General features: G+C 51.4%; 1 protein-coding gene across 6 annotated transcripts in view; it reads right to left on the bottom strand.

Moving 5' to 3' along the window:
• HMCN2 (hemicentin 2) overlaps positions 1–13,383 on the bottom strand; it is a 146,523-nt gene extending 133,140 nt beyond the window's left edge. For 5 of the 6 annotated variants that reach the window (XM_070596955.1, XM_070596957.1, XM_070596954.1 and 2 more), the window contains exon 1: positions 12,991–13,383. In XM_070596955.1, coding sequence (XP_070453056.1) covers positions 12,991–13,243 — 253 coding nt within the window. In that variant the 5' untranslated portion in view covers positions 13,244–13,383. The remainder of the gene's footprint in view (positions 1–12,990) is intronic. The other variant, XM_070596960.1, reaches the window with a different exon arrangement.
• Positions 13,384–18,652: the final 5,269 nt, after the last annotated feature.

Genomic DNA, 18,652 nt, shown 5'->3' with positions numbered 1-18,652 from the left:
CACGGGCAGAGACAGTCTTGCTCCAATGTGAGGTCCTCAAATTCTAGTTGGACTGAGAAGAACAATAATTTTACTCAACATTGGTTATTTCTTTATTACATGATAATACGTGTTCACTGTTTAAAAAAAAATGACATTGATGATACTGACATTTACTAAGTACCAGGGATGTGCCGAGATGCTTCCCGTGTATCAGCTCACTGAATCCCCCCTGGCACCTGGTAGGTCCAAGTCTCACCCACATTTTACAGAGGAGAAAGTTGAAGTCCAGAGAGGTTAAGTAACTTGCCCAAAGACACAGCCAGGAAGTGGCAGAACTAGGATATGAACCTAGGTCTGTACAACTCCAGAATTTGAGCTCTTGACAACTGCTCCCTGGGAACTGTACATAGAAATTCCCAACATGCAGAAAAAGAAGGGAATTCTACCAACCAGAGATGGTCATTTTTATTAGTACATATAACCTTCAAAACTTTTATGCATCCTTGTAAACATATGAATATATCTTACATAAATGCATACTATTTTAAGCAGAAGTATAAATAACATACTATTTTTGACCTGATTCTTTGCACTGAACAACACATTGTGAGCATCTTTCCAGAAGGGAAACACTCAATTCAAACCATTTTTAATGGCTACAAAGTATTTCCTTTGTATAAATGTCTAACAATGGTCTTTCCCATCCACATTGTTTTGTTTCCAATTTTTACTATGAACAATGTTATTAAGAACGTCTTTAGATCCATAGCATTTAAGCACCAGTTCAGTGGTTTCCTTGGGAAACAGCCCCAGAAGCAGAGTTGCTGGGCCAAAGGCCAGGGCATTTGTAAAGACTCTGGATGCAAACTCAGTAAGCTCGTCAGTGTCCGCCCCCTCTGCAGCCGTTCTCCGCCTCGAAGGCACCCTACCTGTCAAGGCTACAGAACGCGCCATGGCGCCTGGGTCTGTTACATCCCCCCCCCCCCCGCGCTCGAGAATTGACAGCAGCTGCTCGTTGCCTGCAGACCGAGGGAAGCGTCAGTTCTGAATCTGGTGGCCCCGTCCCCCATCAGGATGGATCAGCGATGTCAGCCCACCCGTGGTTCCCAATGCCGGACCCGTGCTGGACTGACCACCTTCTCCCCCATTTGCAGCAACACGAGAAAACTAAAGTGGGTGAAGCGGGTTATCATAAATAAAATGTACTCCGGTTGGAAGTGCTGCCCTCTATCCACGGTCAATGTGCTTCCTAACTGGGGGGCCGAGGATTGCTCTTTCTTTCCCTGGGGGGGCAATAACAGTTAATGGGGTTGATTCTGCTGATGATTCTACTTGGCAAGATAAAAAGTTGGTCACCTCTGTCCGTTCCCTCTGTTTTTTTCTTCTCTTTTCTTTTAGTTTTTTTTTTTTTAAACAATTTTACTGGATTGAGAAACCCAAAGTGGGCAGCCCCGCCGTGGAAGGTGGGGTGATGCCAGATCCACGGCCTGAAGTATGGTTTCCCATCGCCAAGGTTGCTCTGGGAGAGAGGAAGCTTCTTCTGGGAAATCGTTCAACCCCGGCACCCCCACGCCCCTGAGCAATGCTCCCCAGCAGTGACCTCGTCTCCGACCTCCTCCTGTGCCAACCACTCGGCCCGCACAAGCTGAGGACCAGGCTAACATGGGACCCGGGACGTTCCCAGAGCCAGGGAGGATCCCCCAGGCTGAGATCCTGGAAAGGACTTTAAGCTGGCCTCTGTATCACTCTCCTACTGCTGCTGTAGCAAATTACTACAAACTTAGCGTCTTAAAATTACACGCATTCGTCTCTGGAGGTCGGAAGTCCTAAAATCAAGGCATCGGTGGGGCACGCAGAGGTCTGGTTGGTCAGGCTTGGGCAGGGCCGGCCACACGGACAGGGTGTGTGTCATTCCTCTTGAGACAGAGGGCGAGGCCCCAGAGAGACTGAAGGCAAGACATTTTAAATGTGTGCCTCAAGTTCTGAACAATGAAGGCTCCCTGGACAGTGCACACTTATAGACACACGCGCACACACACGAGTCTGTGATTTCTTCCTTTTACTAACAGATAATCTCCAAGCCAGCTCCGGGCACTGGGTGCTGCTGACCAGTCCCGTCATTCCAGGGCAGGACCGGCTTCTAAGCTGCCAAGAAGGGGTTAAGGGCAGGGAGGTCTTCCGGCCACCTGTGCTCCTTGCTGCTCAACCACGCACCCGGCCACCCAGCCACAGCTCCAGGCGGTGAGGCGGAGATGGGTGCCTTCCCGTCATTAGGTGCTGCTGGTCCACGGCCTCATCCGTCATTCCTCAGGCCGGCCGCACCATCATCACTCACCATCCCAAAGCTCCCCCAGAACGGACGCTCTCAGCAGATGTCTGTTTCAGGAACCATCTGCCAGCAGGACAAGAATAAGGGGCCAGGACAGGGCAGGACGCTTGGAGTGTCCCCATCAAGTTTATCCACCGAGAGGGGTTGCTTGAGCCCCATCCAGCAGCGCTGGCTCTGGACAAAAAGCCCCAGCCATCTTATCTCTTAACATGCTGACCTTCCTAGAATGACCCTGACAATGATGATGTTGACAATGGTGATGATGATGATGATGATGTTGGTACTGATGTTGGTGAGGATGATGTTGACGATGATGATGACTGACGATGGTGGAGGTGGGGGTGATAATGGTAACAGCAGCTTCTATGCATTGAGCACTTATTATTTCACAGGCTTTTGCTCAGTCCTATCAACATCTCCCTGATACAACTGAGGATGCCAAGACTTAGAGAAGTTGCTGCCCTTGGTGAAGGTCACACAGCTAGTAAGTGGTCATTAACATCTGTACTAGTTTCCTGGGGCCACCGTAACAAAATACCACAAACCTGGTGGCTTTAAACAACAGAAATTGACTCCCTCACAGTTCTGGAGGCTAGAAGTCCAAAATCAAGGTGTCGGCAGGGCCATGTCCTCTCTGAAGCCTCAACAGGAGAATTTGCTCCACGCTTTCATCCCCTTTATGTCTGGTGACACTAACAATGTTTGTGGTTCCTTGCCTTGTACACACATCACCCCTCCAGTTCTGCCTCTGCTGCCGCAGAGCCTTCTCCCTGTGTCTGTGTCTGTGTCTCCTCTCCTCTAAGGACACCAGTCACACTGGATTAGGGGCCCACCCTCCTCCAGCATGACCTCATCTTAACTAATAACATCTTCAATGACCGTAATTCCAAATAAGCTCATATTCTGAGGCTCTGGGAAGGACATGCATTTTTTATGAGGACACTGGAATAATGTCCAGATCCACATGTTTGGCTCCAAAGCCTGTGCCCTTTGCCACCAGCTATACTGCCTCCAAAAACAATGGTGATGATGATGACAGTGACAGCCACCACTGCCTAATATTTACTAAGCACCAGGCTCTCTTCTATGCCCTTGACATACATTCATTCAGAAAAACCTTACAGCAACCTATGAAGTCCACTATTTATTGTCCCCATGCTATAGATGAGAAATGGAGGCCCAGGGAGGTAAGTGACCTGCCCAAGGTCTTATCACAAGGGAGCAGCAGAGATGGGATTCAAACCCGGGTCATTCTGACCCAGATCCAAGCTCTCAACCACACAGGAGCCTGGAGACGCACCGAACTTGTTCCCCAGCCCCTCAGTCCTGCCCCTGGAGGGGAGGGAGCTTCGTGACTGAAGGGGGCCACTTGCCAAACAGCTGGGCAGATGTGGCGGGCAGTCCCTCAGCGCTGGGCCGGCTGTCCGAGGGGCTGATTAAATCCGTGACCTTGGCTCCACTCGTGCTGCCCTCGAGCATGTGAGCCCCAGAAGCCTGGCCTGGAACCATGTCTCCATAGGCAGGTTTTTTCCACTGGACAAAAGCAGGGTGTGGAGGCTCTGGAACATGTGAGGATCACGCACAGGCGGGACCACCCAGCCCCTCACCCAGCCTCGGGTGTCCCAGAGGAGCGGGTCAAGGCCACAGCCAGGCACGAGGGGTCCAGTCTCAGAGAGACCTCACATCCAGGATCCTTCTTGGGATCTACCCTTCCCCCTCCTTCTTGAAAGTGGGGCTCCTTCCTGAAGCCAATTCTGGATGCGTGGGTACCCCCTCCTCCAGCCGCAGCGACCCCAGGCAGGGTCCCACAATCTGCCACCATCGTGGACAAATTGTATCCCCTCTCTGGGACTCAGTTCTCTCACTTCTAAGAGGCAGGGGCTGAAAAAAGGAAGTCTAGCCTGCTAGAATTTCTGCAGTGCCTGAGCCCAAGTCTGGGCGAATGTGATTCCAGTGAAGACACCCCCAAAGGACAGACGGGGCGGAGGGCAGCAGGATCCAAATGGACAAGAGACTCTGTCCAAAGAGCCAAAATGGCCCCAGAACCCTCCTCAGCCTCCTCCTTGGTCTCCAGGTGTCCAGAATCTGAGGCTCCTGAGGCCTCCTCATAAGAAGCCAGTCCCCACGGTCTTCGAGGAGATACCTGGCCCACATTCCTGCCAGCCTCAGAGCCACCGTTTCTGCTGTTCCTCCTGCCTGGAATTCTCCCCTAACCTAGACAGACCCTCCCCACCCACCCAGCTCCTCTCCTTCTCAACCCAAATGTCACTCCTGTCTCCCAAGCTCTCTGTAACGGGGACCACACTGTGATTAATGAACTTGGCCCTTCGCTGAGGGCCTGGCTGGGCTGAAGGTGCCACAGCCGGTTGCCACCCTGCCTGGCCCACAGTAACCCCTGGAGAATTGCATGTTGAGTGAGTGAACGATGGACTGTCAGGGACCCCTGTGGACCACACTCGTGCTGCAAAGGTTGACGGAATGCAACCAGCCCACCCAGCCCCTTCAGGGAGGTCCCTGCCCACAGACCCACGGCCCCCTTCCCCACTGCTCCTCCTCTACTTCCCCGCCTGTCTCTCTCCTCGCAGCCCTGGCCTGCACAGACTTGTGCCTGGACAGCTGGCCTCTGAGGAGGGGCCATCCCTGACAGGGGCACGCCTAGCCAGCTCCCAGCTCCCAGGCAGCTCACACATCCCGGCCTCCAAGGAGAGAAGCACCGGACCCAGGACAAGGGGCTGGATTCTCCCATCAGAGCGAGGACTAGTCGCGTCCATCTCATGCTGAGAGGCTGGTTAATAGCAATATTCACCCAGGGTGACAGTAAAGTCACACACACACACCTCCCAGAGCACACAGCCGGAGGCCAAGACCCCCAGTTCACAGGCAACTCTGTGACCTGAGCACATCTGCTCCACCCACCTGCACCCTCGCCCCTGACCAACCAAAACCGCCTCTTCCCTGAGGGGAGGTGACGGTGCACCTGGCGACCCAGAGAAGATGTTCAAACCCACCCATAACCAAACGCGCAAATCAACACGGCACGCCATTTCTCATCTATCAAGTTAGCAAAGAAGGGAAGAAGGATGTCCCCATTGCCAGCAAGGCTGTGGGGAGCACGCAGTCCCACACTCTGTTAGCAGGAGGAGAGGCTGGCACAGCATTCCAGGAGGACGGTTTGGCAAAATCTATCAAAATTGAAAATGCTCACATGCAACGTTAACAAAGCAATTCCACCCCCGGGATTCCATCCTACAGATGTATTTGCAAATGCGTGTGTGTGTTTATTGTAAAGAAACTGAAAGCAACCTATTTCCCGCAATATGGAAACAGTTGGATAAATTAAGATTAAAATAAATTAAGATCCCTCCTGCAGCATCTTATGCAGTCATGAAAAACTGTGAGGTGGATCTATTATTTCCTGACATGGAAAGATATTCATGATACGTTATGTGGGGGGAGAAGCAAGTTGCAAAACAGTATTCAGAGTATAATCCCATTCTTTCTATAATAAAAAAAGTGTATAATGTATATGAGTGAATTACACACACACACACAGTCAGTTAAAAGTCATTAAAAGTGTTGGGATCTATTGAGATTAGTATTATTAGAATATTTTATAAGCATGTATTAATTTGCAATTTTTGGAGGAAACTTAGTAATTTAAGTTATTAACTGAAAGAGGTAAACCCTGATGCTAGAACTTGACAAGGAAAGGATATCACTTATCGATCACACATACTGAAACAAAATGCAAAATTCCCAAACAAAACACTGGCCAATAGAATCCAGCTGTGACCCAGCACGGATCATGCACCGTGACCCAGCAGGGCCTAGGCAGGGAATGTGGAAATGGGTAAAACTGAAGGAACCACACCAACAGGTCAACAGGAGAAAGATGGTAGGAATATCACAACAAAGCTGGAAAGTCGCTTGCTCAAATTCAGCACCCATCCCCGTTTGGGGTTTTGTTTTGGGGGTGGTTTTTTCACCCTTAGTAAATTAAGGATGAAAGGTCTTCCTTTGAAGAAACTTCAACCCAAGAGCCAACATCACACAACAGTGCACAGTCGGAGACAAGGCAAGAATGACGGCAGCCGCACCATTCTTCATCACTCTGCTGAACGGTCTAGCTGATAAATATCACAAAACACTTCAGACAAGGGAAATATTGGATTGGAAAGGAGAAGATGGTATTATAACTTGGACAGCTGTGGTTGTCAACCTAGCAAACTCGAGACATTACCCCCCAAATTAGAAGTACTTAAAAAAAAAACTTTGGTAAAAAAGTTGGATACAAAATAAATATATGAAAATGAACCGCCTTCCAACACACTAGCAATACTCATTTGCAAAAAATGTAACGGAAAAAAATTCCTGGTCGAAATAGTAACAAAAAACAAAATATTCAGAAATGACCTTAAAAAGAAATGGGTGGAACCTGTAGGAAAAAAACCTATAAATCTTTACTAAAAGAAATAGCTATGTAACAAAGGAAGAGGCATGCCTTCTGGAGAGAAAAATTGAATTTTCTAAAAAGGATAATTCTTCCCCAAATCAAGATTTCACACAATTCCAAGCAAAATCACAGTAGGATTTCTTTTTGGAAGTTGAATAAGTTTTCCTATATTTCATCTGAAAGAATAAATGTTCGAAATATTTTGAAAATGAACAGGATGAGTAAGAAGAATACGAATAAGGTGCTGGCCTAAGTAACTTTGGAAAAGAGTGAGTGTGCAAGACCAAAGGCGAGAACTGCACTCTAGTTAGTTTTCCCATCAGGGGGCGGGTTAACAACGTGCACACCACTGTCTATGTGCACTGGAACCAGACAACTGAGTGAATGGATGGCGGATGGTTGATGATAGGAGCCAGGTTTGTCACCGTTGGAGTGAGAGGGTTACAGATAACCAAGGAAAGGAGGTTAGGATGACCCACGTGGTAATAAACTAGAGTGGGAGACATCAGTATGAACTCCTGTTCAGCCTAATATAGATACAGATGGGTACATAGAGAGAAATGTATAGATATAGGTAAATATACAGGCTATCTATACAACATATGTCACCTTGTTTTGTCAGCTAAGGGTCTAGAAGCAATGACACCCAGTAGCAATAAGCATACCTAACATTCAGACCCTAGTTTCTAATACCATTTTTCAAGGAAAGGAACTAGGGCTCCTTGGAGAAATGGCTAATTCTAGGACTAGAGCAGGAAATATTTGAATCTGGAACATCTTGTAGCTCCAGAAAGTAAGAAAGTGCTTTAACAAAAAATCCACAGCAATGGGAGTATGTCAAAGACAGGAGCCAACTGAAAGAGTTTCCAATGGCCACAGCCGGAAAAATCGGAGAACAAAACAAAGAAAGTATTGGCTTATAACCCAAAGCATAAAATAGATATCCATGAGTCCATACTGACATATATGTAAATGATTGAGTAAATAAATAAACGGGGGAGAAGAGACAACTCTCTCGTCCAGAAGAATTCCAAATAATTGGTGTAGCTACTGCACGCCCAAAAGGGTGGAGCCGAACTCCCTCTTCTTGAGTGTGGGCTGCGCATAGTGACTTTCTTCCAAAGAGGACAGCATGGAAAGTGAGACAGAGAAGAGTAATTGCACAGTGGAGACCCCTGACGACCTCATCCAGGTGACCAAGGTCAACATTGACAGTGATAAATCACACTGATAACACGTACCCTGGACATGACGTGGCCTTGTTCCTCCGCGGTCTCCCTCCCAGACACATTACCAGTCTCAGTGGAGGAAAACGTCAGACAAATCACAACTGAGGGACAAAATATCCGAGCAGTACTCATCAAAACTGTCAAGGTCATCGAGAACAGTCTGAGAAACTGTCACAACCAAGGAGAGCCTCAGGAGACGCGACAACTAAATGGAATGCAGTGTCCTGGATGGGATCCTGGGACAGAAAGAGGATGTTAAAGAAAAATGGAGGAAATCTGAACAAAGTACGGACTTTCGTTAATAATAATATACCAATACTGGTTCACTAACTGTGATAAACGTGCCGCTGTAAAACAAGATGTTAACAATAGGGAAACTGAGTGTTGGGTATGTGGGAACTTTCTCTACTATCTTCGAAATAATGCTGTAAATCTAAAACTGTTTAAAATAAAAAGTTTATTAAAATTTTTTAATCATCAATGGATGAATGGATAAAAAGACGAGGTGTGTATACACAATGAAATATTATTCAGCCACGAGAAAGAAGGCAATCCTGTCATTCTTGACACTTGGATGGACCCTGAGGGCATTATGCTGAGTGAAGTAAGTCAGACAGAGAAAGACAAATACTGTACGATCTCACTTAAGTGTGGACTCTGAAAAGCTGAACTCAGACAAACAGCGGGTAGAATGGTGGCGACCAGGGACCAGGGGTGTGGGAAATGGGGAGATGTTGGCCGACTGGCACAAACTCCCAGTTAGAAGATGGACAAGTTCTGGGGTCTAACACACAGCATGGTGACTGTAGCTAACAATATTGTATCACATGCTTGAGTGTTGCCAAGAAAGTAGATCTTAAATGTTCTCACCACAAAGAAGACATGGTAATTATGTGACAGGATGGAGATGTTAGCTAACCTACGGTGGTAATCAGTTTGCAATATACAAGTGTATCAAATCAACACGTGGTACATCTTAACCTTACCCAATATTATACATCAATTATATCTCAATAAAGTTGGGGAAAAATTTTTTTTAAAGACAAAAGCATATGGGGCTGGCCCTGTGGCCAAGTGCTTAAGATCATGTGCTCTCCTTTGGCGGCCTAGGATTTCACTGGTTCAGATCCTGGGCACGGACATGGCACAACTCATCAGGCCATGCTGAAGCAGCGTCCCACATGCCACAGCTAGAAGGACCCATAACTAAAAGTATACAACTATGAACCAGGGGGCTTTGGGGAGAAGAAGAAGAAGGGGGAAAAAAATCTAGGATTGGCCACAGATGTTCTCTCAGGTGCCAAAAAAAAAGAATATGAGGAAGGGTTTGCCCTATTAGTACATATTATAAAGCCAAATACTGAATATAATGTGCTCCCGGCACAAGCATTGTCATACAATGGGACAGAACAGAAAGCCTGGGTAAATCCTTAATAGATAAAGTAATTTGGGATAAAGGCCAGATCCACATGAATGAAAAAGAAGGAATTATTTGATAAAATGTGCCTGAACAATTAATTATCCCATTCTAGAAGAATTACGTTAGATTATTTTTTACACCATGCACCAATTTTTTTAAATTCCAGGTTAAAGAATAAAATATGAAGAGAAAAAGAGAAAACAAATGAAAAAACCTAGAACATGTACCTAACCAATTTTGTAACAGAAAAAAAGAATCTTCCTAAGCGTGCAAGTGAAGAAATTACGAAGAGAAAAAGTCAAGAGATTTCACGACATAAACATTTAAAACTTCAGAACATCAAAATCACAAACAATACTAAAAGGCAAATGACCAGGAAAAATACTAACCACATGACAAAAATCAGTTAATATCAACGTATAAAGTCCCCATGCTGATTGATAAGAAAACCACTAAAACCCCAATGGGAAAACGAACAACTGACAATTTACAAAAGAAGAAATTCACAGCAAAGAAAATCTAATGAGCACTTGAAAACGTACTGAACCGCACCAGTAATTCAAACAAGAAGATATTTTCCATCTTTTGAATTAGGGAAAAAATGTTTTTATCCTCATTTCCAGTGCTTGGGGTGGCTTCTCTGAAACAGAGAAACATTATGGAAAACAATTTGAAGTGTGGCCCACCCACTCAGTGTGTTAAAAATGGCCTAGGAATTCCGCCTTGAGAAACTTCATTCTACGAAAAAACCGATCAACGATGCAGACAAAGATACACCAGACTGCTTTGTGTGACATTTTAATAGAGAAAACCTGCAAACACCCTAAATTTTCAACCAGAATGAACCCATTAGCAAAATTCTAACTTTTTAGTTTGGGGACAGACCACTTTTTTCATTTAAAAACTGTTAAAAATATTTCTGAAGCACAGGTCCTGGTTTATCTCCAAGCACGGTCAGTCCAGAACCCCCGATATCGGCCCTGAAAAGTTTGGTCCCCTGGGTTTCGAACATGGGATTCCTTGAAGAAAGCGCTCCCAGGGTGCAGGCCTGGGGGGCCTGAGCGGTCAGCCAAAACCCCTGTTTCTCAAGGTCCCCTTCCACCAAAGGGAATTCCATTGGCTGATTCAAAAGACACGGCCAAACCTAAACCACAGCTCCAGCCCTGCTCAGAAACCGTCAGCGGCCGCTCACAGCCCATAGAAGGCAATCTAAGAGCTCCAAATCGCCAGTCCCGAAGCCCCAGCCCAGACGGATCTCCTCTCTCCCCGTTTTCCCATTTCACTCCTCCTCCACCCCGGCTCCCAAACACACCTGTCCCTACACATCAGCCGCCCAAACCACCCTCCAGCCACTGCGCAGTGAGCTGCATGCGCTCAGGGAGACCTTCTCGCCCGCCCGCTGCATCCCCAGCAGCGAGCACCTGGCAGGCAAATGGTCAAAACCCGACCAACATTCATTCCTGTTCATCGAGCCCTGCTCCCACGCTGCCTCCTCTCTCATGGTTAGTCCCCTCCCTCGAGGACCTATGGCCAGGACCTGGTATCCGAGCCAGCACCTGACACTTTCTACTCTCCGCCTGGCCTGTCCCCAGCAGGCTGCCGGCGCCTCGGTGTGAACCCTGTCCCTTCACACTGGGAGCCTCACAGGGCTGTGCACACAGCAGGGGCTCAATAAACGCTGCGGTCCCCCTCCACGTCTGGCCCCGGGGGTGTCTGCAGGGGTGTGGTTTGGGGAACAGGGAAGAGGATTAGGTCCTTTGTTCGACAGACGAGGGAGTGAAGGTTGGAGAGTCGCATACCCACTCAGAACCCAGAGACGGAGACGGGAGAAAAGGTGGGGGATGGAATGCAGGCTCCAGGAAGCTGCTGGCAGAGGGGACCGCGAGGACAGCCCTCAGGAGCCCCAGCCCGGGCCCCGAGACACTGGGTCTGGCTCCAACCGGCTGCTGTCCTGCCCTGCAACTGCAGCCAAGCATTTTAGAGATAAATATGGGTTATGAATCAGAAATGATGTCATCCTGGCAGGTGGCCTTGGGTGAGTCCCATCAGTGTTCTGAGCCTCAGTTTCTCCAACTGTAAGGGAAGGGGGTGAATTCGATGATCTCTAAGCTCCCTCAATGTGATGTCTGTGGAAGTCCGAGGACCATCCAGAAAGGGGGTGAGAGAGTTGGGATGGAGGGTGACCTGTGTCTCACCTGAAGCCCCAGGACCCTTCTCACACCCACATCTTCACAACTCCCCCAGCCTCGCTGCCCTCCGACCCCCGGGTGGGAGCTGTCCTTCTGATGTTCCCAGAAATCTTTTTCTAGACCCCTGGCTTCCGGGCTTGGAGCTGCAGATCCCTACCCAGCCCAGAACTCCTGGAAACAGAGGGACTTCTAAGCCTCTGACAACAAACAGCCTGAGGATCGCACAGATTCTGTCACACCCATTGTCGCCTATTTTTCAACTCTCTATATTGATATTGTGATTTATTTAACAAAGGCAAATTCTTCTAAACAACTTACTAGCTCATATAGCCTTGGGTCACTGTGTATGTTCTCAGCACAAGAACACTTCGCAGTACAATTTTGTAAGGAATCTGCCATTTTTATTTTCTCATTTTTGGCTTTATAAAGTTATTCTTCCGGATAAAGAGGTGGGTAGATGGAGAGACACGCAATAAAGGAAACAGAGCTAAATATTAATCATAGGATCCAGGTGGTGGGCAGACAGGTGTTAAACGTACTTTTCCCCCCATGTTGCTGTAAATCTGAAATTTTTCATTAAAAAACGGAGAAAAAGCCGTTCTGCGAGCAGGTTAGGAATCTGCAGCATATCAGCAGCCGCTGTCTCTGAAACTCCCCCCAGTGGGGTCTCCCAGGGACCCCTTTAAGGACATGCCCCTAACACCGAGCTGAAAGGAAGCGGGCTCCACGGAAGAAGAGCAGCCGCCCGCAGGGAGAATGGGGTGGGGAAGGGGAGACCTGGCCGCGAGGACGAGGCAGGTGGAGGCGACCCGGCACCCGAGGGAGCTGCCGTTTTCCTAGAGAGAACAAGTGAAGGGCGAGACGCCGCAGGGGTGAGCGCACCTGCCTTTGGGGGCTTTTCCGGCCTCCGAAGCCCCACGCTGGGAGCGGATTCAAAGAAGTACTAAGAAGTAAAAACTCGAACGTTGCAAAGGTGCATCCCGCCCCAGGCCCTGGCCCCGAATGCCTGCTTTCAACGTCTCCGCAAGTTCTCGCCCCACTTCATTAATGAGCAAAGTGAGGCTCAGGAAGGTGAGGTCACTTGCTGAAGTCGCACAGCCGGGAGGTGGCTGCACGGCTTCTGAACGCAGTGCCCCCGGCTCTCCGCCACTAGGCTGACAGCGCAACCCGGGAGGCGCGGGAGAGGGGAGAGCAGGTTCCCTGGGGGACGGAAGGGGCAGCTGCGAGGCTTGCCCCCCGTGCCCAGGGTCGAACAGCGCGAACGTGCGAGAAGGCGCCCCCGCCCGGCCGCCGCGCAGCCCGCGGGCATCCAGGTGCGCCCAGGGCGCAACCGCGGGCGGGCAGGCGGGTGAGCGCGCGGCAACAGGGCGTCCGGCGGGGGGCGCTACCTGGGTCGTGAAAGGGCACCAGCGCGTAGTTGGCGATGGCCTGGCTGCCGCTGCTTAGGCTGCGCTCCAGGATGCGCGAGGCGCCGTCGATCACCTGCATCAGGTCGTCCCACATGGAGCCGGTGACGTCGAAGACGAAGGCCAGGGTGGCGCCCCCCTTGGTAGGCGGCAGCGCCGTCCCGGGCTCGCTGGCCACCGCCGCGGCCGCGGAGACCGCCATCAGCAGCCGCACGAGCGGCGCCCCGGGCGTCATCCTGCGAGGCCGGAGAGCTGCGGCTGCCGCGGGGGAGGCGCTGCGAGCGCGACCGTCAGGGGCACCCAGCGGCCGCCCGATGCGCGCAGCGGCCGGTGCGCGCGGGACAGGGGCTCGCGGCGGGGTCCCCCTGCTGGGAGTCCGAGCCGGGTCCTAGAGCCCACCCCGTTCAGGGTCACGGGCCCGCCTCCCCCGCTCCCCCCACCGTGACTCAAACTTTCCCGGCCCCGCTGCTCGCCAGTCCAGACCCGAGGTTAGAGGAGGACGCGGGGCGGACGGCAGAAGGGAGCTGGGGCTGCGGCCAAGGCGGCGAGGGATGGGGACGCACGGGCCGCAGCGGACACCTGCGCCTCCGCCGACGCGCGCCCGGCTGCGGGGGCGGGAGCGGGCGGGGTACAGACAGCCCTTGTCCCCCAGCCTGGCCCCAGCGGGCCCTGGCTTTTGTTTCTCCCTCCACCCTGCCTCCTAAGAGCTGCCCCCTACACACACACACACACAAACTGTGCAATGCCTTTTTCTGCAGGGATCTGCGCTTCCCAGTTACTGCAATTATTACTGTTGTTATAATCAAGCCCCATACGTGGAGCACCTACTGTGTGCTAATTGTTTTCACATAGTTATTTCCTCAAAGGCTCGCTGCAACCTGAGAGGGAGCCGCTAACGCTAAACCCATTTTACAGACGAGCAAACTGAGGCTCAGTCATTTGCAAACCGAGGGGAAGTCATTTGGCCGAAGTCACTCAGGTCTCGAGCGGTGGAGGCAGGAATGGAAGCCAGATCTAGAAAGATTCCGAAGCTCCTGGGCTCTGCGGCCTCCCCTAAGTGTTGTGAGACATTGTCACAGGTCATCTGCTGCTGCCAGAGGATGGCAGATGCCCCTGGCCACCTACCTCGCTGGATCCCATGGATTGCCAGGTTCTGGGACACATGGAGGTGCTGCTGGTGCTGCCCGGGGCTCCCCTTAGCTGTTCCCTCCCTGAGTGTCCCCTTCTGCCACCACGGCTCAGCTCAGGCTGTGCTCTCGGGGCTTATTTCTATGCGGGTTTCCCCACTGGCCTATGAGCCCCTTGAGGGCAGAGCTGTGTCTTGGTTCCTTCATCAGCCCTCAGTTCCCAGCCCGGTCCCTGGCAGGTGGCGGGGGCTCAGTAAATGCTGCTGGAATAAATAAAGAAGAGACGGCGTTTGTGGGCCTCGTTCTGAGAGCCACATGAGAGAGGACAGCTTGCCCCCTCACCCCTCAGTCCCTCCTCTGAGAAGACCGTGCTCCCAGGACAGGGACAGCAGCCCCGCAGACACGGTGGAGGGCTCTGGGACTGTGATGGGTCTGGGGGTGGCGGGGGGGTGGATTTCTGCAGGTCCTGCCCCTCCAGAGCCCTCAAGCAGGAGGCTGGTCCCCCACACCATACCTCCTCTAGCTCACTTTCACCTCTGAGGTCGCTTGGACACCCTTGCCCTGTAGCCCCCCACCCTCTTGTCTGCCCCTCATCCTAGCACTGACCACATTATCACCCGTGTCATCTCTGTAGGTCTGCCCCTCCCATCCAACTGGGAGCTCTGTGGCAGCAGACACCTGGTGCCTGGCACAGGGTAGGTGCCCAAGGAAGGTCTGCCCGTGAATGGGGCAGTAGGTATCAGAGAGGCCTGGTAGCTGGGCATTGGCCATGGCGAGGAGGTGGCACACGGCCTCAGGGACTCAGTTCTGACCAGGGCAAGGCCCTCTTGTAAGAAGGGCTGGGGTCCGGGGGACATGGTCTCCATGGAGCTGCCTGTCTCATGGGAGATGGTGGGAGCTGAGCACCCAGGCCCAGGGGAGAGAGGAGCTCACAGCCAAGCTCGCGGGAGGTTGTCACCTGCACTTCTGAACACTGGCTCTTTAAATCTCCCTGGACTGAGGCCCTGATTGGCCCCAGTGCCTGGGCAGGGTTGGGCCAGCTGCTGGAGGGAGCAGAGAGGCCCCAGCTGTGGGAAGGCAAAGGCAAACAGGAGCCAGGAACCAGGCAGGGCTCGCAGACGGTGACTTTTCAGGCACAGTGCAGGGGACATTTGGGACAAACAATTCCTTCCTTCATTCACTCCACAAACAGTGGCTGAGCCTAAGCTGGGTGTCAGGCACTCTGCTAGGCACTGTTGGGGGAGGGGGGAACACAGATGCAGAGACAAGCTTCTGCCCTCGGGAGAAGAGACATGTAAACACATAATTCTAAGTCAATGACATAAGTGCTAATAAAGGACTCACTGAGCACCCTGGGAGCTCAGAGGAAGGAGTGGCTGAGCCTCAGGGGTCAGCGGAGGTCACAGACTGAGCCTGAGGAGCCTTCGAGAACAAGAGGGAAGGGCATTGGAGGAGCAGGAACAGTATGTGCAGAGGCAGGAGACACCAGAGAGCTGCTGCTGGCCCCGTGTGACTGAAGGGCAATGGCAGAGGAAAGGACAAAGGCTGGATCTTGAAGGGCCTTCAATGTCTTGCGAAGGGTGTCAGATTTCTCCAAAGGCACTGGGGAGCAGTGGAAGAATGTGAGGCAGGGGAGCGACCTGATCCTATGTGCACTTCAGAAAGGTCACCGCGACAGAAGTTCAGAGGGTAGATCTTGTGGACGCCAAGAACCCATAAATCTGCCCCCCAGGACATAAGAGCAGAGCTGGCCATGAAGAAAGCAAGATGCTTCTCCTCAGCGGATCCCAAGGGCAAGTGGGATCGTGGATTTGAGTCCTGAAACAGCCTCGTGACATTGAGCAAGGCCCTCCCCCTCTCTGGCCCTCAGTTTCCCCATTTATAGAATTATTTGAGATGGAGGGGGGCTGACAAGATGACCTCTTGCCGGCCCACACTCTAGACCCACCTCTGGGGTCTCTTGGAGACACAGGAAAGATGCTTTGTTGTGGCAAAGCATCTCCCAACTGCCACGGAAGGGAGCCTTGGGCAGGCACCCATCATCCCGTGCAGGGTGGCCAGGGGTGCGGCCCCCAACATGGCCCTCTCCCCCTGCTTGGTGCTTCCCAAGAATGTAGCCATGCTCATCCAAGGGAGCGAGGCCCAGAGGACCGCGCGTGAGCGCAGAAGGCCCAGAGAAAACACAACTGAACCTCATCAATCAATTTCCATCCCACCACCTTGACTTCCAGGCCGCTTGGGAGCTCACATTTTTGAACTCGAGATAATCCACATTCTTCCCTTATTTCCAGAAGGAGCGGTCTCAGTGGAGTTATTTGTTTCCCAACACACCACATGTTTGCTATGGAGAGCCCCGTGGGCCCGGCCCCTCCACTTAAAGGAAGCATGCACTGTTATTGCTCACCCCACCGCTCTCAGCCTTGGCGTGGAAATCCAGTCCTGTCTGCAGTGTCTACACTGGGGATCCAACACCAGCTGAGGGGCTGGATCAGAACCCAGGGTTGTGGACACTTGGCTGGTCAAAGAAAAGTGGCCCCTCCCTGCCAGTGGTCCTTCCGTACACCCCACTCCCTATACACATGCCAGTCCCGCTCACGTTAGATCCTCTGTGATTCTAAGACCCGCTCTCGCCTCATCCCCCCGCAGCCCTCTTCCTGAGGGCGTCTGCTCCGTCCTCGTCCTTGGAAAGCGTGAAAACGCTAATGGTGGAGCGCATTTCCCTCATCAAGTGCCAGACACGGCAGGACGCCTCCTCATTGGCTGCCCTCTAACAACCGCCAAGGTCAATATTTCCTCTTCACGTGACGGATGAGGAAACTGAGGCTCCGAGAGGGGAAATGCCATGTGCAGGCCATACTTTGCATCCCCATCTGCCTTTCTCCCGAGCCTGTGATCCACCCTACCACTCCACGCTGCCTCAGAAACGTGCGGGGTGGTCTGTACAGGATTCCCAGCAGGCAGAACTTCCAGAACCAACGTGGAGTTCGGTGAGCAGCACCTTAGGCTGGACTCGGACTCAAGTTTCAGACATTTAGCATCTGTAAGTGCTGAAAAGTCACGTCCGACCCCTGTTTAACCAAACTGCCTGGGCAAAATGAGAGGAGAGAGAGAAACGACCGTGTAGGTAGGCGGGTGACTCTGGCCGTTGTTCTGTGGACACACGCCCAGGGCCGGAGAAGTAGAAACAGTCTCAAAGCCTCATTTCTCCCCTCTAGGAAGGAATCAAAGAATTAAGTGAGGGCCCTGGAAGACAGGACCAGCAGGGAGGGGAAGGAACCGGCAGACAACTTGGGAAGATGGAGCTGCCAAGGAGAAGGCAGAGGCTGGAAGCAGAATCTGCAGAACTGAGCGGAGCACACCCAGCAGGCAGGCGCGGGAGTGATTTACCGCCGAACGCAATCGCTCTGTGGACCCAGCCTCCGAATCACATGGACCATAAGGAATAGTTTAAGAGCATCCCAGGAAATATCTGAGCAGCTCAAGGGACACAGGAACTGTTGCCCATCCCCACGTTTTCAAGAACAATCAATCAAAAGAGCTAAATCAGAGCAAAGAGCTCTAAGACTCACTCCCCGCCACTCAGACCTGGCCCATTGTCCCCCGGGTGGAGCTCGTGTGTCACTGAGCCCCTGAGGCTGTCCTCAGCGGAGAAGGGACCCACTTCCCTGACAGGGGTCATTGCTCACTGTGCTGTGTACTAAGCCTTGTTGTCATTTGTAGCCATGATGTCGCCTTTATCGTTGTCATTGGTGGTTGGCAACAATATCCAGAATGAGTTGAGGCTTACTATCCATCCCTTTTATTCTTTTGTCCTCTCTCTCTCTCATCTCTCATAACTAAAATTCCATTGAACTAGTTTGCCCATTTTGGCAGACTTGGTTGGCTTCTTAACCTCAAGTTCTTCCCCCTTCTTCCTGGAAAGCCTGGCTTTCCCCCTGTCTTTGGTTCAGGTGTTCTCTACTCTTCTTCCATGTGACTTGAGGAAATGTGCCCCTTTCCCCTCTCCAAGGGGAATCCTGATGGACCGGGTCACCCTTGTGTCCCACTCTCCCTGCCCGTGACTGGGCTAGGCTGGGGATGGCCTTTGATGCAGTTCTGGCCAATGAGCCGTGAAAGAATATGTCCAGGAGAGACACAAAAGAACAAAGCCGGAGGACTCACACCACCTGATTTGAAGTCTTCTCCCAGAGCAACAGGAATTAAGATGGTGTGCTATAGGCCAAAAGAAAGACGGACAGGCCAGTGGAACAGAGAAGAGAGTTAGAACAGATCCACACTTACACAGGCAGTTGCTTCCTGACACAGGCGTCAGTGGGGAAAAGGGAAGTCTTCTTCAGATAACGGTGTTGGGACAACTGCATGTCTGTAAGGAAAGCAATGAACCTGGATCCCTACCTCACACCATACACAAAAACTAGTTTGGAATGATTCATAGGCCTAAATGGAAAAGCTAAACTATAAGGTTTCTAGAAAAAGAAGCGCAAGGAAGAATGAGCCCCTCTTCTTCCACTTGTTGC

Source organism: Equus przewalskii, chromosome 26, assembly GCF_037783145.1.
Source record: "Equus przewalskii isolate Varuska chromosome 26, EquPr2, whole genome shotgun sequence".
NCBI lineage: Eukaryota > Metazoa > Chordata > Mammalia > Perissodactyla > Equidae > Equus > Equus przewalskii.
Note: the sequence above shows the minus strand (reverse complement) of the source record. Positions and strands in the feature narration are given on the sequence as shown.